The following is a 24,964-nucleotide window of genomic DNA, read 5'->3' on the forward strand; positions in this document are numbered from 1 at the left end:
TAACACTGATGCTGGAATGTGTTTATTCCATTCAATGCATCTGTTTTTGGAGCAACCTGGGAGAAATTTGAGTATAGGAAATATTCTAAATAATATTATTTTATCAAGCTATGATTTCTCCAAGTGGACAGTGGTCTCATAGGTTTGTAGGAGAGTATTCTTGTAGCTGGGATTACAGCCAATTGCCAACATACATGACTCTGAACTCTAACTAGTGTTCTGTACAATGTGCAGCACTGTGTACATAATTCCAAACATCATTACTCAACTGTGAGCACTTGGCCTGGCCTGGCCTTTTGTTTAATATCAAAACAGAATCAAAAAGTTAGTGCCCATGAGGTCTTCCACTGATAGTTGGTGAAATAAAAATGAAATGAATGCATGTAAAGACCTCACATGATGTGGCATTTTTGCTTTTTAATTCACAATAAATAGAATGATCTTTTTATTTGTGTTATACCTCTTTAAGCTTCTATAGCATTTTTCTCATGAGAGAAGATTGCTCTGACTCTAAATAGAATAGAATGAATGTGTTTTGTAAAGCCTGGAGAATGCCTATGCTTGCTCAGCTTGAAATGTGTTAGACTTCAGAATTGTTTCCTGTGCCAAGAAAGCTCCTCTGAACTAGTGAATGTAGTTAAGAGCTTTCTTAATTTCATATCAGAAACATTCAGAGTTTCAAGATTTTATTTCTTCCAAATTTGTCATTATACCCAAATAGTAATTTAATTTTCTCTGACTTTGTTTTTCATTTGCTTGTTTTTAACAGATAGCTGAGTCCTATTTCCAGGAAGAGGACTGTATCCTTTCTTAATCACAGGAAGAAACTCATAGAACCTTTATAGAACTATCCACTTTTTTAAAGGGGTCTACATAATAAAAAGTATACATCATATGGTTTCAGTGGGTTTTGACAATTTTGGTACCCATCTAACTACCTCAGAAAGCAAGGTTCTGGAAATATCTGTCAGTCCAGAAAATTTTTAAAATCATCCAAATTTGACCTTCCATGAATAAACACTAGTTTTACCAAAATTAAATATTTATATTCAGTAAGGAGAAAAAGGACATGTTGCTGAAATAAAATGTAAAAAGCTTTTGTATTTTCTTTTAAATTAAGCAGGCATACAAGTCAAGTAATATTTGTATGGTGGAGCATGTCAGATATATTACACATTATTTCATGACTATCTTATTACAGCTAGAGTCATGTGTTGCTTGACAGTGGGAATATGTCCTAAGAAATTCATCATTTGGTGATTATGTCATTCTGCAAATGTCATACTATGACAGCTACTGTGTTGTTAGGTCCTTGTTGACCAAAATATTGTTATGTGGTGCATGACTGTATATAGCTGCAAAGGAAAGAGTAGTTCTTCACTAGTAATGAACAGAATAAAAATTGCTTTTCTTTTGAGGGGCTGGCCTAGTGTATACTGTCGAGACAGAATGTGCCCTGAGTATCTGGTCTTTCCCGTTAGTGTCATTTACTTTTTTCCCTAACCTTATTGACTTTCACATTTCTGACCAGATTGAGGATAAACGGTTATTGTCCTGAACCCTGTCATATTAACTGAGGTATAACTTCAGACAATGGTACTTTACTCCCTGTTAGAACTCTAGTGGAAATGAAGAGGGAACGCACACACACACACACACACACACACACACACACACACACACATTCATTTATTCTCTTTCCTCCCACCCTGCCCGCCTCTTCTTAATGAAATAATTAATATCTCATATAAAGCAATGTACAGAAACAGCAGCAGCCCTGCCTGTGAAGCTTCCTAGAAATGCAAGTTCATGGGCCTCAGAATCAGAGCTCTGAGGGGTCAGACCATCAATCAGTATTTTAACAAGTTTTTCAGATAGTTTTTATGTTCAATAAAATTTGAGAAACCTGGTATATTTAAGTCATGGGCAGGGAAAGAACAAATTGTTCCTGTTTCTTCTGGGCCTATTTTATGATCCCGGGGATATCTTTAAGACAACAACAGAGAGGAAGAATTTAACTTCTGAGTGTTTATGGGAAGGACAGAAAGTTAAACTGTGAGTTTTTCTCTTCCTTTTTTCTGGGTCAACATTTTGAACATTGCACAGAGGAAGGTAAAAAGTTGTATAGTGTATCTTGACCACAGAAGATGCAAATATTTGTGATACAGATAGGAAGGCAAAAGTTTATACATAAAGATCTACATAAAAGTGGAATCACATGATAATTTTGAAAATCACTGTGGTAATTAAAATTTTTAGAAAAGATTCATATAATTTTTGCTTACCATTGTCTGGACATGTAGTCCTTTGGTCTTATAAGAGAAAAGCATTCAATGATAAATAAGTCAAGGATAAAGGTTAGTTGAAACCAGAAACAAACACCTAACTAGAGGGTCACATAGTTACAGAAAGTAATTTAAGGAGAAAAATTTTTAAAAGGAAAACAAAACTCCCTGGTTCCGTGTGGGTTCTATATCCAATTAAATAACTTAATTGACTCTGCTAGAAATATGTTAGCAAGCAGACATTCCTTGAGAATAAAAACCTTTTTAATTCCTGCTGTTTACTGATGATATGGAATCTATGTAGCTATTGCATAATATGCTAGAATAAAATTTACCTACTTCAAAACCAAGAAGTATTACTTTAGATAATGTTTAAATTTAAAAATGTTTAGAGTCCTCTCATTTTTTGGGTTCCAGATTTCTTACCTTCTATAAGACATTGTTTTTCAAACATGGGGTTTAATGTAAACAGTCTGGATTTCTGTTTTCCTCAAATTTTCTATTCAGATGAGAAAGCAATGAAATTCATTCAGCTTGAACGATTATATCATGAGCAATTGCTTGCTAATCTTTCTGCAATTCAAGAACAGTGGGGTAAGTACAGACCAACACAGACTGTGGAACTATCTGTAATCTAACAAATTGATATCTGGAAAGTTAACATATTTGCTGGGTGCGGTGGTACATACCTGTAATGGAAGCAGCTCAGGAGACTGAAGCAGGAAAATTGCAAGTTCAAAACCAGCCTCAGGAATTTAGCAAGATCCTAAGTAATTTAGCAAGATCCTGTCTCAAAAAAAATAAAAAGGGATGGGGATGTAGCTCAGTGGTAAAGTGCCCCTGGGTTCAATCCCCAGGAAAAAAAGAAAAGAAAAAGTTAACATAATAGATCTGGTTCTTTTAAGTCAGAAATTTCCAATCATGTTAATATTGCAAAGGATAAACTGGATATGTAGCTCAATAGAATGTTTGCCCATCATGTATCAGGCCCTGGGTTCAATCCACAGTGTCATGGGGGATGGGAAGGGGACAAAAAGGAAAGATTTTACAAAGAATGTGGCATTTTTACCATGCCTATTTTACTGTGAGAAAATTGTTTTCTTTGTATATTACTCTTTTTATTAGTGCTAAGAAAAGAACACTTTTTTATTATTTTTTATTATTATTTTTATTTCTTTTGATCATATCGCATGCCGTATTGGCTAATTCAGTCTCTGGGATGTTTATTTATATTGTGAAATAATAACTTGACTATTTCTGTTAACTTTTTGGTTGTTTGAGAAGATAATTTTGCATATTAATTTTAGCAGTGGTTCAGTTAACATTTTTTCCTCCTATGTAAGTTTTGTAAGAGTCAGTGACTAACAAATATTTTAAATTTAGAAACAAAATGGAAAACTGTACAACCACATATGGTTACACCAGTAAGGAATTCAGAAAAGGGATTTAATGGTGAAGATTTTGAACGGCTTGCTAAATTTTGCACAACACACCAAGAGTAAGTATGTCAGAATTTAGTTGCAATGAGTTACAGTAGAATGTTGAATCATTGTATCGAGTATTGGAATACAAGGCCCTTTGTTTAATGATACTTTCAACTACAGAAATTAAAATGGGTGTAATAAAATTTTAGGTTTCTTTCTCAACTTTTAGCTGGTTCTTACATTGAACTTAGTAAGTAAACAGTCAATTTCACATAGGTTCAAAATATTCTTCTCATTAGATATTTTTAAATATAACATCTAATTTTGACATCTTTTGGGTGAAAGATCAGTCAATTCAAATGAACTTAATTTTATATTAGGACTTCTTTATTAATCCTTTTTTTTTTTTAATCCATTACTTGAAGACCCAGGTTCTGAACATGAAGGGGGCATGATAGTGTTCAGTACAGTCTTCAGGGGTTTAGGACTTGAGTCCTCAATATGAAGGCAAAAGACTTTCTGTTCTGTTAATAACTTTTTCTCCTTTTCTCTCAGACTCATGAAGAGTAAACACAAGCTCTGTTTGTTAATAATGAAACATTCCTAAGTAATTGTTGCTTTAGCTCATGCAGAAGATAGAGAACTTGCTGTGGGACCTGATTGTTTTGGAGATGGCCTTTGAAGAATGATTCTAGATTCATTCACCTGTCACAATAACAGTTTTCTGTGTTTAAAACAGTATTTTCAGGGCTGGGGTTGTAGCTCAGTGGTAGAGCACTTGTCTAACGTCTAAGGCACTGGGTTCAGTCCTCAGCCCCACATAAAAAATAAGTCAAATAAAGGTAGTGTATCCATCTACAACTAAAAAAGAGTTTTTAAAAAGTATTTTAAAGGATTCTGGGTTATAGCAAAATTTCCTAGCAAGTTAAATAAGTTAACTTTCAAACTTATAACATTTAAAAATCATGGAGTCTTTAAAATAAACATTTTTAAACTTTCAAATAGTATGTCAGGCACAGTGGCACACACCTGTAATACCAGCAATTTGGAAAGCTGAGGCAGGAGAATCACATGTTCAGTACAAGCCTGGGCAATTTAGTGTGACCCTGTCTCAAGATAAAAAGGATTGGGGTTATAGCTCAATAGTAGAGTAGTACCCCTTGGGTTCAATCCCCCAGTAAAATAAAAAGGAAAAGAAAAAAAATTCCCAAGTACTGCCCTTCCTATGGAACTAATAACTTCTTAACATGTTACAAATGTTTTAAGTATTCATAAACATTTTGAGCAGAATATGTGGTATCTTTATTCTCAAATTATAGACAGTTAAGCATACAAGCTTGATACATTTTTTCCCATATACCTATATGTCTACATGACTACCACTCAAAACAAAGTTCCAAGATTCACAAGATGTAATGAACCTCTCAGAAAGCTCTGTCATGCGAGTACCTTGTCCATACCCCCCATTCCACCATGGTTACCACTCTCTTGAGTTCTCCAACTATTTGACTATTCTGTAATTCCTATAAATGGAGTTGCACAGAATATAGATTGCTGTGTCTCACTTCTTGTGCCCATCATTGTGTCAGCATTACATGTTACATGTAATGGCAGTTTGCTGTGCTTTATTGCAGTGCAGATTTATTCTATGTCTGTGCAACAGTTTGTCCATTGTATTTTTCATAGACATGTGAGTTGCTCCTGGGTTTTGAACATTGTGAATAATAAAGTGGTTATGTATTTTTGTTCATGCCTTTGTTAGATATACATATATCCCATTATGTTGGGTATTACCTAAAATTTAATATTGAAAAGTTACTTTTCTGGTAATGTGTTTCCATGGATAATTCTAACAAATCATTTTCTGCCATAATCTATTTTAGATTATGACATAAACTGAGATTTTAAAAATGCATGTGTGAAATTATCTTTAAATACCTTATTAGCAAAAGGTTAACACTCTGTTTTTACTTCTGGATTTCAGCATTTGTAGCTTCTTTGAGGGTTTTCAGCAGTAATTGGCTATCTAAGGAGTTTAACACATGATATAGCTGTACTTTGAACGATGTAACCCAGTGGTAATGTTTCAGCCATGGAAATGTTCTGTGCTAATATTAGAACCCAAGAAGCTGTATTTTTTTATAGCCATTTCAGTGACATTTGTTTAGAAGCATGCTGTACTTTTAAAAAAAATTTTTTTCTTTCTTTTTTCTACAGTCCTCTTTTATCCAAACACAAGGTAAGTTTGTTTCTTTTAAAAATATTTATGGGAAAAATATTGTCACATGTCTATTGTATGGACTGTTTTAGAAAATAAAGAAACATTTCTCAAGTTATTTCAGGTTTCTAATTTAATGCAACAGTTTCCAAAAATGTTTTTTTGTGTTTTATTTGGTTGTTGTTTTAAACTTTTTAGATAGCAGCTATAGAAAAGTCCCTGGGAAGGCAATGCTTTACACAATTAATAGTGTCCAAAGATCCAAAGGAAAGAGGAGCTACAACCAAAGAGTCAGGTATGTTTTTAAATTAAGTTAGGGAGAGATGTAAAAGATATCCATTTCCTTTAATATTTTGTTAAGTGTCACATCTGAATTGCTATGAAAAAAATTATTGTTTACATTTTGTGCATATGTCTCTCTTAGAGAAAACAGCAAAGCAAGATTTTTTATGATGTAATTTCATTTTTAGTTACCCAGTAGTAGATATTATAAAAATCTAAATTCTTATAAAAACATAAAAGCATTTCTGTGTTTTCAGTAGGTGGTTTTGTGTGTTTTACCATAATATAAAAAGACTGTACAAAAGTGCTGTGAAATGGACTTGTTTTTGATGTATTTAGATGTCTTTTCTATTTAAAAAACAAGCACTGAATGGATGGTACCAGAAATCTTTCTGTAAATCTAGATAGTTAAAAGTTCTGTGTCTCGATGATTTATTTCTAGCAATTTATCCTTGTCTCTTCTTTGTTGACTAACATATAATTTGTGTATATATACTTCTAAAGCATTTATGATGTGTTTTATATCAACCCTGTGCCTTTTGTCAAAAGATTTTGAGAGACTTTTTCTAAATACATGTTGGTCATTATAAAAACTGTAGAAAATAAAAATAAATAAGTTTAGGGTGATTTTCCTTCTGGTGTCTGATTTCACTACTAATTTATATTTCTGAACTTTATGTTCCTGGGCCTGAGAGCCCTCATATTGAAAAGGAGATATAATGTGTTTTGGGCAAGTGGCCCTAAAGATATAAGATGCTGCCATCAAGTAGCCATTTCTTCTTTAATGGTACTTTTTAATTTTTTTAGATATTTATCCTTTCTCTTATGAGACAAGTCAGAGATATTGTTTTGAGTCACCCCTGTGTACTCTGTTTTCTGTTTTCTACCTTTTTCAATCAGAAATCATAGTAAAATAACCTTTATAACAGTCTTAAATAGGGGGAAAATCCCCAAATAGCCACCTAGTTTGGATGTGGATCTGTTTACATATTTTATACATTAGGAAAAGTGCCATTACAGGCTATTCTTTAGAGTTTAAGACTCAGCACTGGTTGCTGCTCAGCACTAGCTTATTCTCTGCTGTGACGCCTGTGATACAGATGAAGAAACTGATGTGCCAAGTTTAAAGTCAATAGTTGGGTGCTTTGCTTCATAGCTAGAACCTGGATCTTCTGGTTTCTAATTGAGCACAGCGTGCTTTTGCTGAGTAAATTGTAGGAAGTAGGGATTATCAAAGGCTTCAACAATCCAGACATCCTACTAACAACCATTTTTTGAAGGGTTGTGGATTAAGTTCTGGAGGAGGATGTCTTGCCTCAGCCTGATAATGTGTTTTTAAGAGAAATGTCAGCAATATGAATGACTTTTCAAATGCAGCATATAATTCTTGCCCTTTGCATCTTAATGTATGTGTGCGTGTGTGTAATGTTTTGTATTTCTGAAGATGGAGCAACCATTTCCTCATTAGTTTGTAAATGCATTGTACCTGTGTCTTTTTACCACTTAAGTGATATCTCAATTCACTAGATACAGTACTTGAAATAGTTGTATTTTGTCCAGTCATGATAGTCCATAAACTCACTTCCTATTCAGAATGACTTCTTAGACTGATGCTGTAACTTTTCCCTTATGGTGTTGTGACTTTTTTTGGTTTTGGGGTGCTTTTTTGGGGGGGCAGGGAGGGGTTGTTTCTGTGTTTATTTTTTTGGTATTGAGGATTAATTTGGGTGATATACCACAGAGCTATATTCCCAGTCTTTTTTATTTTTTACTCTAAGCCAGGGTCTCACTAAGTTGCTGAGCACCTTGATAGACTGTTCCTCTGATGTAGCGGTCTCTCTGCCTTGTGTTTTAATAGTACCTGGGAAATATGTTTTCCAATCTCATTTAGTCTCTGAATCCTGTGCATGTGCTTTGAAGGGCATCTTCTGAACTTGTGGGCACTGGGAACTTGTGGAAGAGGAGCTTGGCTCCCTTTCCACCTGACTGTGCCCACCCCACCTTTGTTCTCTACCACCCTGTCTTTAACGGAGGGGCAAGCCAGCAAGCTCGGTAGCGAAGCAGAAAACTTGTGGGGAATGAAATGTCCAGTCTTTTAAACTGAATGATACTTTGGGGTAGAGGAATATAAGGAATGCAGGACTCTCTCATACGGTGGCCTCTCTTCCTTCTCTGGATCCTGGTATGATATTCAAGTCAGGTGTGGGAGGAGGTGCTACAGACTCTACTGAAGGGTTTCCTCTCGGAATTCCAGGGAGGTTACCAGCCTCAATCCCTGATTCTTTGAAATATTAACATGGCATTTAAAAAATCCCTTTTCTTTGGTATGGTAGTGGCCTCAGTTGTTAGTCGGTTGTAATTATAAACTACCCATAAATGAAAAAGCAAATGGAATAAAATTATTATTTTATCTTTCATCTTGAAAAAAAAATATTTTTTCACATTTCTTTTGGTGTATTGTAGTTGTATATAATAAAGGGATTTGTTGTTACATGTTTGTGCATGCACTTAGTATAACAATATAATTTGACCAATATCTCTCCCCAGCAATTCCCACCTCCATCTCCACCTCCCACTCCTTGATCCCTTTCCTCTACTGATCTTCCTTTGATTTTCATGAGATTCCCGCCACCACCACCACCACCATCTTTCTTTTCCCTTTTCCTCTCTGGCTTCAGCATATGAGAGAAAACATATGACATTTGACCTTCTGTTTGACTTGTTTCACTTAACATAATGAGTTCCATTCATTTTCCTGCAAATGACATAATATAATTTTTCTTTATATCTGTGTATACATATCACATTATGAAGAAAAAATATTCAAGTTGGTATTATTTCAATAAAAATTTAAAGAGATGTCAAAATTCAAACCTGTTTCTACTTCTTGCCCTAATGTATTCTTTTATTGCTATCCTTTGCTGCCCTGATTTAAGAAGTTGTAATTTCAAAATACCATTTATTAAGGGTATTAAGTTAAAAAGGTTCATTACTTTTTCAATTATATTGATGACTGAATATTCACCTTAACATGATTTTGGATAATCTCTGTTAATTTTTATATGTAAAGGATTATTTACTGAATGTTTTGGGTATGTCCTAAGAACATTATAATGCAACAGATAGAATTTCTGTTTGAGAGGTTAGAATATTGTGTTCCATGTTATTCAGACATCCTTTCTCTTCCCTTCTATACAAAGCATTGTTTGGAATTTTAAAACAGCTTTTTTTCTTCTTGTTGTTCTTTAGAGAGTGACACTTGTCTTGGCATGGAACCAAGCGAAGAAAGCCAACCTAAAGAAGATCTTCAGGAGAGCAGTCCCAGCTGTAATCAGATGGATGGACGGGCAAATTCCCCAGGCCTTCCAGTAACTGCAAGGAAAGACCACACGGAGCCGCTCTGCAGCGCTGGCTCCGCAGAGCTGGAGCTCCACACCCAGCCCTCGGAGACAGCCTGGAGCTGTAGGTCAGGGCCAGACTCTTCCGAGAATGCCTGTGAGAATGACAGCCGTTTGCAGGCAGCTGCTACAGAGGACCAACCAGATGTGGCTAAAATAGGGGGCATTGCTGAAGACCCTCAGGTGTCACCTTCTGGGGGGTCAGTGAGAGAGCCATTGATCTTACCAGGCTGCGACCATATATCTCCTGCGTTGAGTTCTGAGGGAAGATATTCACAGTCGAAAAGAAAAGAACTCCATTTGCCACTTCAGGATGCTTCTGAGGCGGTGCCGGAGGACCAACTTGAGAGCAGTGAATTAAATGAGCTGCAGCAACCTGATCTCACAGACAGTGATGGAAAATTGCCACAGGGCCAGACTGACTCAGAGGGCTCAGAGAATGTACTTTGTGAAAAGAATGAAATATCTGACTTAAGTACACTGCTTCCAGAAGTTTATATGGCCCCTGAGGAAAAGGGAGATAAGGAAGACCAAGTCAATAAGGAAACAGAAGACTATTTAAACAGCCTTTTGGAAGGATGCTTAAAAGATACTGAAGACGACAACCAAGACGAGGACTCTGATCTCCTTCAAGATCTTTCTCCTGAGGAAGCATCCTATAGTCTACAGGAGAATCTGCCTTCTGATGATAGCTGTCTTTCTCTTGATGATCTTGCCAAAAGGATAGAGATTGCAGAGGTAAATTAGAGATAAAATAAAATATAATTTTAAAAGCTGATACATGTACAAAATATTGCTTTGTTTTTTTAAGTTTTCAAATACAGTTTGAAACAGGGAAAAATTTTAGTTAACATTAACTTTTAATTGTTGCTATCTTTATTTATTTGTATGTATTGAATAAAACGACTTGTAATCGTGATGTTTATCTTGAAGAAGCTATATTGCACGTCTCCAGATACAGTGAGCATTATTATGAACATCATTTTTTCATAGTCCTGTGGGTTTTATTCGTCATACCCAGTAATTATTATGAAGACAAGATTAGTCATATTCTTTAAGGAAACCTCATGTTTCTTCTCATACATCTAGAAGATTACATATAGTATATACTTAACTTTCTTCCTCTTGTTGATATATTTTTAGAATTCTCTAAAACAGTCTAACAGGATGAAGGAAGCATTTTAAAATATAATGAGACTGGCAGGTAGTAGATGAATTTTTAAGCTATTAAGTTGCAGGGAGAGAATAAAAAAGGTCAAGGAAAGGTGATCATTCTCTTTTGTTTGATAGTACAATAAAGACATTCAGAAAAAGGAAAGATAAAAGCCATACCAAAACTATCGCCCCCTCACCAAGACTGGTGCGATGGGAAGAGTTTGCCTTAGTTTCAGTACAGATCCCACAAGTTCCTCAGTCTCCTGGAGTTGCTTTTTCCCTTTCTAAACCTGCTTGCTTTTCTGAAAATTAGGATCTGAGCTGCCTTTCTTTTTCTTTTTCTTTTTTTTGTTTTTTTGTTTTTTCAGTTATAGGTGGACACAATACCTTTTATTTTATTTTTATGTGGTGCTTAGGGTCAAACCCAGGACCTCATGCATGCTAGGAGAGTGCTCTACCACTGAGCCACAACCCCAACCCCTGTCTTTTTCTTAACCCTAATTTTTTCTCAAATTGGCTTTATGTCCCATATAACCATTATATTTTAACTCAGCATTATCATTGAAAAAAATTATCTCCAAGAAAATTAAAAAGTAGCAAAGCAAAAGTATATATAACAAAATATATGTGAAAATAGAATTCTGTGAAAAGCTTTCTGAGATAATTTAACTGCTTCATTACTAGCTTCCTCTGTTGCCATTTTAGTCAGTTCTCCAAATTATGATTTTTCTTCTTGGTTGTTTTTTTTCCTTTGGCAAAATTAGGTAGATTTGTAAAGCATTGGCCCAGTGTTCATTATTTCTTTTAACCAGACCACTCAGTTGTAATTTACAGCTAGTTGTTCATAAACTATGAGTTTTGCTTCTTGATTTTCTCTTTAAAAAATTATTAAATATTGCTTAAGGTATGTGGAGTTTCTGTTTGGGGTGATGACAATTTTTAGAAATAGTGGTGATGGTTACACAACATTTTGAATTGTTGTATATTTGAAAAGGGCTAAAATGGCAATTTTATGTTATTTACTTATTTATTTCACCACAATTTTGTAAGTAATTTTTAAATAAGTTTAATAGAGCTTATGATAAAGTGCTTGACCCAATATTCACTGTCTTGCTTGTTTTAACCAGATCTTTGGTACAGGGTGTTATCAAATTATTACTTACTATTGCATATTAAATTGCATATTCCTTCCTCATACTTATAACACAGTGTCTGTTTTTTCTTCTAAATAGCAGCAGAGAAGTTATTTTCTGGGAAGTTAATACAGAATGACCCCTTTCCTAAAATTCTATTGGTCTGTTAAGTTAGGCTATTTTAAGAACGCCAAAAGATGGGGCTGGGGTTGTGGCTCAGTGGTAGAGCACTTGCCTAACACATGTGAGGTACTGGGTTTGATTCTTAGTACCATATATAAATAAATGAATAAAATAAATGTCCATCAACATCTAACAAATATATATATTAACAAAAAGAACCCCAAAAGATATACATGATTAGCAACACTAGTTTACTTTCTTATGATAATGCTGAATAGATGGTTAAACATTTACTTTCTGACTACTTAATACCTTCTCTATTTTGAGCGGTTTACTTTATTAAATTTAACTGTCAGCAGAGGAAGTTTTGAAGTTTCAGAGCTAAAAATCACTAATGCTTTAAGTTTTAATGCCTTAAGAATGAGGGTTTGGGGCTGGGGCTATAGCTCAGTGGCAGAGGGCTTGCCTAGCATGTGTGAGGCACTGAGTTTGATTCTTAATACTGCGTAAAAAAAGTAAAAACATGCAGTCCATCTACAAATACAAAAAATAAATAAAAAGAACGAGGGTTTGTATTAAAATATCCAGGTCAGTGGGTTTGCTTATCAGCACAAACTTATAATTCATTTTATTTTATATTTTGATGTCAAGGATTAAACCCAAGCCCTCTACCACCGAGTTATGCCCCAAACCTAATTTTCAATTTTTAAAAATTAAATTCTATGTTTTTAAATTTAAGTACAAACATATAACTTTTTAATCCAAACACTTTGTTTTCAGGAAAATTTTATTAAGAGTCTCTGTCTAGTGCTGAGGATATAGTAAGGGGTCATATAAAGTCCTTGGCTTTCTGGATTCTCTCTAGGCTGTCACAGTTGCCTAATTTTAGTGCAATTGTTTCTCAAATGTTTTGTATGCTTCCCTCCTTTTGTGACCATAATTTCTGTTGTTTTTTTTTTTTTTTTTTGTAAACAAATGGGTTACATGTTGTTTCTCTGTTTATACGTGGAGTAAAGGCATACCATTTGTGTAATCATAAATTTACATAGGGTAATGTTGTTTGATTCATTCTGTTATCTTTTCCCTCCCCCCCCCACCCATAATTTCTTAATAACTAAACGTTGGAATAGTAATTTTCATGCCCTTGGGAGCCACTTAGGCACCTAAGCTTGCTCGTCTCCACATAATGCTATTTGTCCCTATCGGTCCTCCGCTCTCTTTCCCAGTCTTCCTATCATTACTCCCGTCATTCACCTCACAGTTTACCACTTTGCTTATAACTTTTTCTACCTCTGTGTTTGGCGTAGACCACACTAGTAGGTTCTTTCTTCACTGGTTTTCCCCTTTTTTCTAGTCTCTTGTTCTTCTGCATTGCTCAGCTTTGGCTGAACTTGGTTTTGATAACCACTGCCAGCCCAGTGGAAGCACTTGTTTTGTTGTATTGTTTTAAACAATGAGATTCATCATATAACATAAAATAAATTTCACAAAAGCTTGTGGAGAACTAAAAACATCTCCACTATTTTGTTTGTATTTTTGTGCTGCTAAAGATCTGACCCAGGGTCTCAACACCTGCTAAGGAAGTGCTCTACATCCCCAACTCTGTAGTGGGGGTGAAAAATGACCTCCAAAATTGTGGCTGGGTTTGTCTTCAGCAAAGCTCTCCAATTAAATCTTCATGCCCAAAGCCTTCTACTTTGGGTAGTTGTCTCTTGGTTAGATCACTGGGATCAGGGAAACTACTGTAAGATTAGCTGTTGTAGAATTCCCTCACCAAGTTAAGATAGCTAGCAGAAAGCAATGGCGTTTCATGAAATTGTGTAGGTAACTGTTACGTGGGTCTTAGATAAAGAAAGGTGTTAGAGACAGCGATCCTGGTGGTTCTGCCCAGAGTAGCTCTTTCAAGGGCAGCAGGGTAAGTCCAGCTTCCTTACAATAGAAGAAACACAATATAAAAGAGTTCGTGGAACATGGTTGACCCAGGGTTTATGTAGGTGTCTAACGAGCCCCCAGGGGAAGACCCAGGGATTGCTGCTTCTTAATTTATGCCAGATGGTGTCATCTTTCCCTTTCAATTTTTATCTTACTCTTAAGTTTTCTAGTTAGTTAATGTACATCTTAATTGTCAGGTTTCTTGAACCCAGCTCCTTTTCCATTTTAACTACTTTTAAAATTTACATCTTTACTGCTTCTGGCTGGATTTTTTCAATAGCTGCTTAACGAGTTGCCGCATCCTTCATTTTATCTTTTCCTACTCAAATAGTTTTACATTATAACTGTGTAAACCTGGGGTCTCAAACTGATACCCAAGGGGCCACCCAGGTAATAGAGGAAATGAAATGACTTACATGTACAGTTGACAGGGAAGATTCCATGTCTGGTCTAGAAATAAAACACTATGATTAAATCAAATACACCCAAGGGTCCCAATCTGACCCATAACCCATAGCCTGTTTAAACTCCTGTTCTAAACCAGTTTTCACATTGTCAGTCCCTTCCCCTGGCTCCCTATAGCTTCAGGCTGTGCTTTTGACTTGACATTTGAGACTCTTGGTAATCTGGTCCACTCTACCTGTCGAACATCATCTGCTACTGTGCCTTGGTCTCAGCCTATGTTTCAATCACCTGTCCCCTCTCAGCTCCCCATATACACCTTGCACATGGCCACCCCTGCTCCTTGCCTTCCAGATTATGTCACTTTGTTCTGGAGTGGTGAACCTCTTTCCCACATCTGTTTCTTCCCAACCCTCAACATCTAGGTCCTGTCTTTTAAGCATGTAAAGTACAAGCCAACATAGACCATTGTTATTTTTTATTTTTTTACTTTTTATTTATTTATTTTTGGGAAGTACCGGGGATTGAAGTCAGGGGCACTCAAGCACTGAGCCACATCCCCAGCCCCATTTTGTATTTTATTTAGAGACAGGGACTCACTGAGTTGCTTCGTGCCTTACTATTGCTGTGGCTGGCTTTGAACTCTATCCTCCTGCCTCAGCCTCCCAAGCTGCTGTGATTACAGGCATGTGCCACCATGCTCAGCTAGAGCATTGTCAGTAACAACCACTGTATCCAATAAGGCTTTTTTCCCCCAAGTTCACTTAGGACAATAAATAACCCTTAAAAATAGGTTTTGTTTTATTTTCAAGGAAAACTTACATTGTTCAAAGAAGTTTGGTAGATACTTCTCATGTAAATTCCTCATCTGCGTGTTCATTTACTCTTTGGCATATTTATTGAACACCTACTATCTAGTAGAAACTGGAGAGAGAAACAGCAGTGAATACAGATCAAGTCCCTGCTCTCATGAAACTTACTTTCTAGAGGGAGAGACACATAATAAACAAGTTCACATAAAAATAATGTAGTTTCAAATATTGGTAAGGGCTATCAAGTAATTTCAGCAGGGTAACAAAATAACTTGATAATTTTTTAAACAGCTTTGTGGAGGTTAAAAAGTGGGCAGTAGCTGATATTTTTACCATTTCTTTTCCTATCTTATATTTATTAAATTGTCCCTTTAAGCAAGTAAAACAAATTATAAAAATATGAAGTAGTGCCTAATCTAGAAATTTACTTTATTAAACTCCCTATTTTATTTTAAACAAAAAAAATCTCCACATTGACTTACTTCATCATAATTTGACTTTTTCCATTTTGAACTTTTTTCTATTGCAGTGCTATAAAATTCAAGGTTGTGGGTTTGAGATGATCACCTGGTCTTTCTGAAGATGGTTTTCTTTCATGTAGCTGGCATCCTTGGGTCCAGCTATCATTACTACTTTCAGTTTGCTGTAGTAATGGTCATGACATTAATCTCTTTCCACAAAAGGTCTTTCATGTAATCATCCCTTTCTCCATGTCTCTAGATTGACAATTTTCGCCATTTGTTTAAATATCTCTTTAAAAAAAAAAGTGTATGTGAGATATATATATATTATATATATATATACTGGGCATGGAACCCACAGCCTCATGTATGTGAGGCAAACACTCTACTCCTGGTCTATACCTCCAGCCCAGTTTAAATATCTGAAATGAAGATATATTTAAGATTAGAATTCTTGGTAAAGGTATAACCTCACTAGTCTTATTTGAAAGTTCTGTTCATCTCACTTTAATTGTATCAAAAGATATGGCACAAAGCAAAATTTGAATAGTCTTAGAAAATAAGATATTTTTACATTAGGGAAATGGCAAGAGATTTAATCCTGAATTTATATTCAAACTCTGCTGGTTACTGGGCAATGCAAGCTTAAGCAAGTTACTCTAGCTCTTTTAAGTTTGGCTTCTTCATCTGTAAAATGGGGCTGATAATGCCTGTAAAAGAGAGGTGTGAAGATTGAATGTGATATATAAAGATACAGTGTACACATTCACTAATTTATAGTTCTTACATGGTACCTAAAACTACATGAGCAAGCAGAAACAATCACTTGGTGTTTGTTTGTTTGTTTGTTTGTTTGTTTGTTTGTGGTGCTGCTGGGGATGGAACTAGGGCTTTTCCCTTGCTATGCAAGCTCTCTACCACTGACCTACACCCCCAACTCATCACTTGTTGTTTTAGAGAAGAATTTTAGATGTAACTTTGAAAGTGCTTCTGCAGAAAAATCATTGGCATTTAAGGTATTTGTAATATACTAATATAGTTTATGAATGTTGTCAGTTTAGTTGGAAACCAAGCATATGTTCTTGGTCAAAGTTTACCAGCCTTGAGGGTCTGGATTAAGTTAAGCCTGTATCATTAAAATAATACTTGGTGTCTGTTTTCTCCTTTAATCTTATGAGCAATGAGTTTAACAGTAGTGTGTTCTGAATGTTTTCCTTATCATATTAGGAATTACTATTCCAGTAAAGTTGCAAAATAATTTTGTTTTTATAACCAGTTCATTCTAATAATGGTATTTAAGGTGGTCATTGATATTTGAGGGCAAGTGCCAAAGAATTGTTTATTTGCAAATATGGGCACTTAGCCAGATGGATTTTTAAAGCTCTGCATTTATTCATACAATTACATTAATTATGGCTCAGACATCCTTTTTGTTCTTAATAAGAACATCCTTTTTGTTCTCAAGGGTTTGGCATATTTTGTTTGGGTAGGGAAGCAATTTGCTAATTGAAATGAGAAACTAAATTTAGTTTTAAAGCTGTTTTTGAGATTTAAAAATTCTTCATCTTTCCCAGGATGCATAAAGTGGTGGGTTCAATCCCCAGCCCTACAAAATCAATTAATCAATCAAACTTTACTTTTAGTACTGACATTATGGTAACAACAACAAAAGAAAACAAATTTTTTAAATTTTATTTTGAGACAAATCTCATTAAGTTGCCCAGGCTGTACTCAAATTTGCAATCCTCCTGCCTCAACCTCTTGAACAGATGGGATTACAGGTATGCACCACCAAGCCTGGTTGAAAAATGTTTTCTCAAGAATAATTTGGAGGGTGCCCTAAATCAGTAGTTCAATTTGTTTAGAAAAGCTTGACATACTTTAGTGACATCCTAAACCAAGACCATGACCTTGTTTGGGTTTTCTTGCCCTTCGACCATGGAATAATGCAAGCTTCACCCACTAAAATAGTTTCTTCAGCTCTATCCCAATGTGGCAAATAAGAGTTTTATGTTAGGGGTAGGTCCTCTGTCCCAGACTCTTGCAAAAATGAGTAATGACCAATCCTGTCAAGCCTCCTGATTTCTAAGAGTTTCCTGGTTGGTGGGCATCTTTTTGCCTCAGCTTGGTCCCATCATCCTTTGTTCTCCATCTACAAGACCTGAAATCAGAAAAGAAAAGAAAAAACAAAAAACCTAGAGAAGATCCCTGAAAAGAGCACCCTCCTTCACTTAGGACAACTGGGGCAGGCGCTCCTGAAACAAAGGATTTTTATAGTTTTAAAAAAAGAAACTATGAGGACTGGGGATATAACTCGGTTGGTAGAGTGCTTGCCTTGCAAGCACAAGGCCCTGGGTTCAATCCCCAGCACCGCCAAACAAAGAAGAAAAAAAAAGAAAGAAAATATGGGGTTAGATTTTTTAACAAAGAATTAAGGGATGAAGGGAAGGATAAGACAAAACAAAATGTTGATTGATCCCACACAAATGTAATTTCTCATGCTCTGCCTCTTTCCTTTTTAAAAAAGTTATCCAAGTTTATTGCCTATTTAGTGAATAAGGTGGGATTGCCTGATCAGGCTTTTATCCCTTAACAGCATGGCTTCCAGAACAAAACACCCCACAAAGCTGAGCAAGAGCTAAGGTAGGAACCTTAACTCATCAGACCAGCTGCATCAGACCAGCTCTGGGTCCAAGTGGCACATTCTGTGTCTTTCCAGAGGACTTCAGGAGCTTTTTTCAGTCTATCAGTATCCATTTATTCATACTTACAATATTGTTTGATTTATGGTTTGTGTTTATTTCTTGCATAAACTTATATCACAGAGATATAACAGTAATGCCACTCTGGAGCTCATCCTTAGGACTATTCTTTTTTTTTTTTTTTTATTGTAAACAAATGAGATACATGTTGTTTCTCTGTACATGGAGTAATCATAAATTTACATAAGGTAATGCTGTTTGATTCATTCTGTTATTTTTCCCTTCCCCCAACACCTCCCACCCCTCTTTTCCCTTTATACAGTCCTTCCTTCCTCCATTCTTGCCCCCCTCCCTAACCCTAACTCTAACCCTAACACTAACCCCTCTCACCCCCATTATGTGTCATCATCTACTTATCAGCGAGATCATTCATCCTTTGTTTTTTTTGAGATTGGCTTATCTCACTTAGCATGGTATTCTCTAATTTCATCCATTTGCCTGCAAATGCCATAATTTTATCATTCTTTATGGCTGAGTAATATTCCAGTGTGTGTGTGTGTGTGTGTGTGTGTGTGTGTGTGTGTGTATACACATATCACAGTTCTTAGAACTATTCTTAATCCAATTTTTTTTAAGTTAAAAGAACACCTTAAAACTCCCAGGTTGGAGCTTTTAGGGCTCATCAGTGGTTGAGCCCTTGCCTACCAGAGATGAGGCCCCGGATTCAATCCCTAGCACTGCCCAAAACCAAAAAACTCCCGTGGTGCCTGGTGCAGTAGTAGATGATTATAGTTCCAACCACACAAGAAGTTGAGGCAGGAGGATCCCTTGAATCCAGAAATTGAAGATTAGCTCAGGCAACATACCAAGACCCCTATTTCAAAATCACAACAAATAAATCCCATCAACATATATAATCATAATACATCAATTTAAAAATGTGGGGGAAGAAAGCACAATGAAACAAAAACTCCCACAGTAAGTAAATTTACTTCTGGTAAATGTACATATTTACTTTATGGGAAAGTAGATATTGAATGAATCTATGAGTCCCCTCACTTTTTTTTTTTTTTTTTTTTTGTACTGGGGATTCAGTCCAAGGGCTCTTTACCACTGATCTACATGCCCAGTCCTTTTTATATTTTATTTTGAGACAGGCCTTGCTAAGTTGCCAAGCCTGGCCTTAAGTGTGGGATTCTCCTGCTTTAGCTTCCCAAATTGCTGGAATTGCAGGCATGAACCACCAAGCCCAGCTTCAATGATGCATCTTTAGTAGTAATGTATTCATTTTAATTAATTTCCATTTTCCATCCTTTGCTCTTTAGAAAGAATCTCTTCAGGATTTCTTCCCTCTTAGTTTCAGCACAGTGCTTATAAAATAATTTTTCTTTGTTGTATGAAAGTGCTCTTTAATATTGCTTCTTTGTAAAGAAAGATTTGAAATTTTTTGTGGTTGGGTGTAGGGGCTGGGGACGGAACCCCAGGCCTCTCACATGCTAGGGCTAGCTAGAGCTAGCTGCATGCTCAGCCCTATTTTTGAAAGACTATTCCTAATGTCACTAAAGTACTTTAGTTTTCTCAGAACAAAGACAAATTAAATATATATTTCCCATAAAAAAGAATAAATTGCTGAATATTGATTTTTTTTTGACATAATGGTTTCTGTAGACCCATGTTCAGAGAAGCTCTGTAGAAGACTATGTGGAATTATTTACCCCTAAAAGCCCTGAGTTATAAAAAGATCTAATACAATCTATAATATTTATGCATAGCATAAATAATCAGAGATTGCTGGCTAGAGCTGGAAATTATATTAAGTATTTTATGCCATTGATCAGATAAATGACATTACAGGCAATCCTCAGCTTCCAGTGATCTGATACCAGCAAGTTGCTGACATCCACAGTGTTAGGCCCACAATGGCCACCTATGTCATCACCTGTATCTCAGAACAAGCAGGTAGCACACAATTCAACTTCTGTGGATGAGTCTGCTGCTTGGGAGCCCATGTGAAGGCCTCCCGCCTCCCAGCCTGGCCTTTCCTACTGATCCTCTTGTCTCTCACTGCATCTTGGAATTTTTAGTTCCTAAATGGCAAGGGTTTTTGGTTTTGCTTTTAAATAAGAAGTAGAACATAAACAGGAGAGAGGAGAGAGGTACCTAAGTGAAAACTAGAAGACAACATAGAAAAGGGTAGTGGTGAGGACCTGAAGAGATGTTGGTATACTTTTTCCATGAAGGGTCAAATTACTAATATTTTAGACTTTATGATCTGATGTAACTACCATTCTGCCATTAATTATATCCCCAGAACAGCCATGGGCAATATGTAGATGAAGGGCTGGACTGGATTCCATTTAAATTTATTTACAAAAATACATAGTGATCCTCTGGCCTGCTGGCCATAGTTTGCTGACTTATGTACATAAAATAATATATCCGTGGTAGACTAGCTCTGAGGGAAGTTCTAGAGATGTCCCTAATATGTTTTGAAAATAGAACATTATTTAGTAAATACATACTTTCTCAGAGAAATTGAAGATAAATCTCACTTGATGTTAAAAGCTTGGTCTTGAATATATTTTAAGTTTATTTCTTTATTTTTTTCTTTAAAACTATTGGTGAATTAGAAGAGCTGTGATGGAGTTTGAGCATCCATTATAAAGCAAAACCCAGCATTAAGCAACAGGGGTTGTAAGTGATCATTGTACAGATAACTTAAGGGGAAGTTAAACTGCCAAGCAAGGTAGTTAATGGAGTTCTCCAGACCTCCTGCCTGTCCCTTGAGTAAGTTCCAGGTCAGGAAGAAGAGTCAGGGATTTGTCAGCTACCTGCATGGAACAGAAAATTTTATCCTGTTACATGTTGATGATTATGATTTTTTCCATAGGAATTGGATATACCTGATATAAAAATTCAAATGTCTGTTGAATTGAATTAGCCTTTTTTACAGTTACATGTAAAATATCATGATATGTCCCACCTTAACATAACAAATCATTCTTCCCATCTCTGGCAGGTTGTTCCTGCTGAAGGGTTGGTCTCTATATTAAAGAAAAGGAATGACTCTGTAGGAGATCATCCTGCCCAAATGCAGCAGAAATCATCTAAACGAAGAGTGAGATTCCAAGAAATAGATGATAACTTGGATCCAGGTAAACTGCTGAGCCCTTTACTAAAAGTGTTAACAGTCAGTGTTTGCTGGAAGAATCAATTACTGATAATGTGATGCTTCTGACAGGATATGTACAAGAATATATGAACTTAGTTGCTTTATTTGCTAAGAAATAAAAATACAAAATATAAACTTAAACCATCATCATATATTATTTTGAAGCATTTTGCTCAAATAAGTGAGCAAGTTACAAAATTCAACTCATGGTCTCTGGATTCCATAGATAGTCTACCATGTTGAGAGCTCATTTCAATTTCTTTCTTCAGTATCTTTAAAAAAAAATGAGCTTGCTATTTTTGTTTTCTTTCAATGGCCAATTAATATTCCTACTTAGTTGTGAAAAATACTTATGAATCACGAGTATATTCTTTTCAGCAATTTCTTCTTTACTATGTAGAAAATAATGTCTCCCAAGAGCAACAATTTAAAATGGTTGCTATGATTTGACTTTTTCCTCCTGGACTTATGCTTAAGGTGGTTTCCCTAGCAAATAGTGCTACCTTTTGTGGTTTCACAAATAGGCTTACCTGAAGCACAGATAAATAAGAGTGAGTGGAAATGTGGCCTAGAACCTGTCTGTGTGCTTCTCATGTTTATAAAACAACTGTATTGTTGAAGTGATACCATAAACATTTAGGTATGCTTCCTAAGTGTGATGTAATTGATAACATAGAATTTAAAATTTTTACAACTATAAAGCTTGTAGGACCTTGAACTAATTTTTTCTAACCCCTCACTGTACCCTCACACCTTGCTTTTTACTGTCACATGTCACAATCTTTTCCATGTATAGTGCCTTGGTCCTGTTTGTGCTAATTTACACTAAATCTGCTTAATAGGAGGAACCCTGGATTTGTAGCTCTCAGTCCCTATTTCACTTAGTAGCCAGACTAAGTCATTTAACTTGTGGGAGACTCAGATTTATCATCTTTAAAATAAAAAAAAATAACATTTGCATCTCTACCTCTATGAGAACTGAAAAACATTAGACAATGAATATGAAGTCATTTTGACAGTTATGAAAATTTTGTGTAAATACTTGATGCTGGTAATGATTTATTACAAAGCTGTGTAGCTTACACAGTACATAGGAATAAGCCTCACCTTCTGCCAAAATCTTCCTGAATGGAAGTTCTTCCTCTAATCAGTTCTTTTTGTGGGGGGCAGAGTACTGGGGATTGAACTCAGGGGCACTCAACCACTAAGCCACATCCCCAACCCTATTTTGTATTTTATTTAGAGACAGGGTCTCACTGAGTTGCTTAGACCTTGCTTTTGCTGAGGCTGGCTTTGAACTCATGATCCTCCTGCTTCAGTCTCCCAAGCTGCTGGATTACAGGTGTGCACCACCACATCCAGCTAAATCATTTCTATTCACTAGAAATATAATGTGAGACTCATGTGATTTGAAATTTTATAATAGCATGTTTAAAAAGTAATCCATTTTAGCCAGGTCTGGTGGCACACACCTGTAATCCCAGCTACTGGGGAGGTTGAGACAGGAAGATCACAAGTTCAAAGTCAGCCTTAGCAACTTAATGAGACCATGTCTCAATATTTAAAGTTAAAAGGATTGGAGAGGGTAACTCAGTGGTAGAGCATTACTGGGTTCAATCCCCAGTCCCACCCAAAAAAAATTGTTTTGATATTTATTTCAACATGTGAGCAATATGAAAAAATAAGATACTTTACCTCTCTTTTTCACACTAAGTTTTCCAGATCTAGTATGTATTTTGCACTTGATAGCATATTTGTTCAGACCAGCCACATGTCAAGTGCCCAACAGCCACATGCAGCTCATGGTTTTCACATTACACAGCTCTGCTCTAAACTATTTTAGCACATGTAGATAAAACAAACAGAAGAGGTATTTTTAAACATTTAAACTATGCTCAAATGTTTGCACCGTATATAAATGCAGTCATTCTCTCCATATCCTGAAAGACTGGTTCCAGAATCCCTGAAGATAACATCATCTGTGGACATTCAAGTCCCTTACATAGATGGTGCAGTATTTGTATATAACCCATGCGTGTTCTCCTATATACTTTAAATCATCTCTTTTACTTATAATAGGTAATGCAATGTAAATAATTGCTATTCAGATTGTTTGGGGGATAATAACAGGAAAAAAGTCTATTCTCAGCACAGAGTAGATTATTTTTTCAGATATTTTTCATCTATGGTTGGTCAATCCACAGATGCAGAACCCACAGATAGGGAGGACTGACTGTAAATGATAATGAAGATAAATGTGGGAAGATGCATAAACATTAAATAAGGGAGTGTTTTAAAAAGAGAGAGAAAGAAAAAGATTGAACTGACCAAAACTAAAAAAAATACAATATCAATGATATAATTCCATTTTTTTTATTTGCATTGAGCTGCAGGTATAGCTCAGTGGTAGAGGACTTTCCTAGCACACATAAGGCCCTGGGTTCAATTGTCAGTTCTGCCAAGAAAAATAAACAAAAAACGAACTATTTAAAAATGCAAATCGCAAAGCTGTATGATTATATAATACTATTTGTATAAAAGTTCTTAAATCGCATGTATCTGATTTGGAAGGATGCACACCATATTTAACAGTGTGTAACTCTGAAAAGGGAGGAGAATATGATTGTAGGAGAAAAAGGGACAGTTCCTTAGACTCTTAGCTACTTTGTGTTCAAATTTTTATAGGGAGAATATATTAATATTATTGTAAAATCTTTCATATAAAGTATATTTAGTATCAATTAGATTTTATAAAATTTATTTATCATAAATATAATATATGCTAATCATGAATTCAGACAGTAATGAAGAAAAAGTATAAGTCCCACAATCTTCTCCCCCTTTCCCTAAGTGCTGGTTGAAATTTCTTATCATTCTTTCAAGTCACATTGTGTGTATGTGTGCATATGTGTGTGTGTATACATTGTGTCCTTTTTTTTTTTAAACACAAATGAGTTCTATATATATTGCTATATAACTTCTTTTTAAAATTTAACAATGAGTCTTTTATTTTAATTTTTTTTTAGTTGCCAATGGACCTTTTTTTTTTTTTATTTATATAGAGTGCTGAGAATTGAACCCAGTGCCTCACACATGCTAGGCAAGTGCTCTACCACTGAGCCACATCCCAGCCCAATGAATTTTGTATGTCTTTCTATGAAAGAGCGTATTAAATTTACTTCATTCCACTAAATAATTATATAGTATTCCATTATATAAATATCTCATAATTAAACTATCCCATGTAGCAACCAGATTATTTCCAACTTTTTGCTAAGCAAATTCTGTTACAGTGAACAATTTTGTATATATGTTTTTATGTTTTATGCCCATCTGTGTCCATCTGTGAGCTAATTCCTAAAAGTGATTTACTGGGCTAAATGTTGAGACCACATATCACTGTTGGCCTGAGACAGTGCTGGTTTTCCCCAGTGGTCTCAGCATTGCATTCAGTTAACCCTGTGT

General features: G+C 35.6%; 1 protein-coding gene across 2 annotated transcripts in view; it reads left to right on the forward strand.

The window, feature by feature from the left end:
• CNST (consortin, connexin sorting protein) overlaps nucleotides 1–24,964 on the forward strand; it is a 99,876-nt gene that overhangs the window by 71,270 nt on the left and 3,642 nt on the right. For both annotated transcript variants that reach the window (XM_079106622.1, XM_079106623.1), the window contains exons 4-10: nucleotides 770–800; nucleotides 2,793–2,879; nucleotides 3,669–3,783; nucleotides 5,927–5,948; nucleotides 6,126–6,222; nucleotides 9,459–10,345; nucleotides 21,347–21,482. In XM_079106622.1, the coding sequence (XP_078962748.1) occupies nucleotides 770–800; nucleotides 2,793–2,879; nucleotides 3,669–3,783; nucleotides 5,927–5,948; nucleotides 6,126–6,222; nucleotides 9,459–10,345; nucleotides 21,347–21,482 (1,375 nt within the window). The remainder of the gene's footprint in view (nucleotides 1–769; nucleotides 801–2,792; nucleotides 2,880–3,668; nucleotides 3,784–5,926; nucleotides 5,949–6,125; nucleotides 6,223–9,458; nucleotides 10,346–21,346; nucleotides 21,483–24,964) is intronic.

This window comes from Sciurus vulgaris (assembly GCF_902686455.1).
Source record: "Sciurus vulgaris genome assembly, chromosome: 12".
Classification (NCBI taxonomy): Eukaryota; Metazoa; Chordata; class Mammalia; order Rodentia; family Sciuridae; genus Sciurus; species Sciurus vulgaris.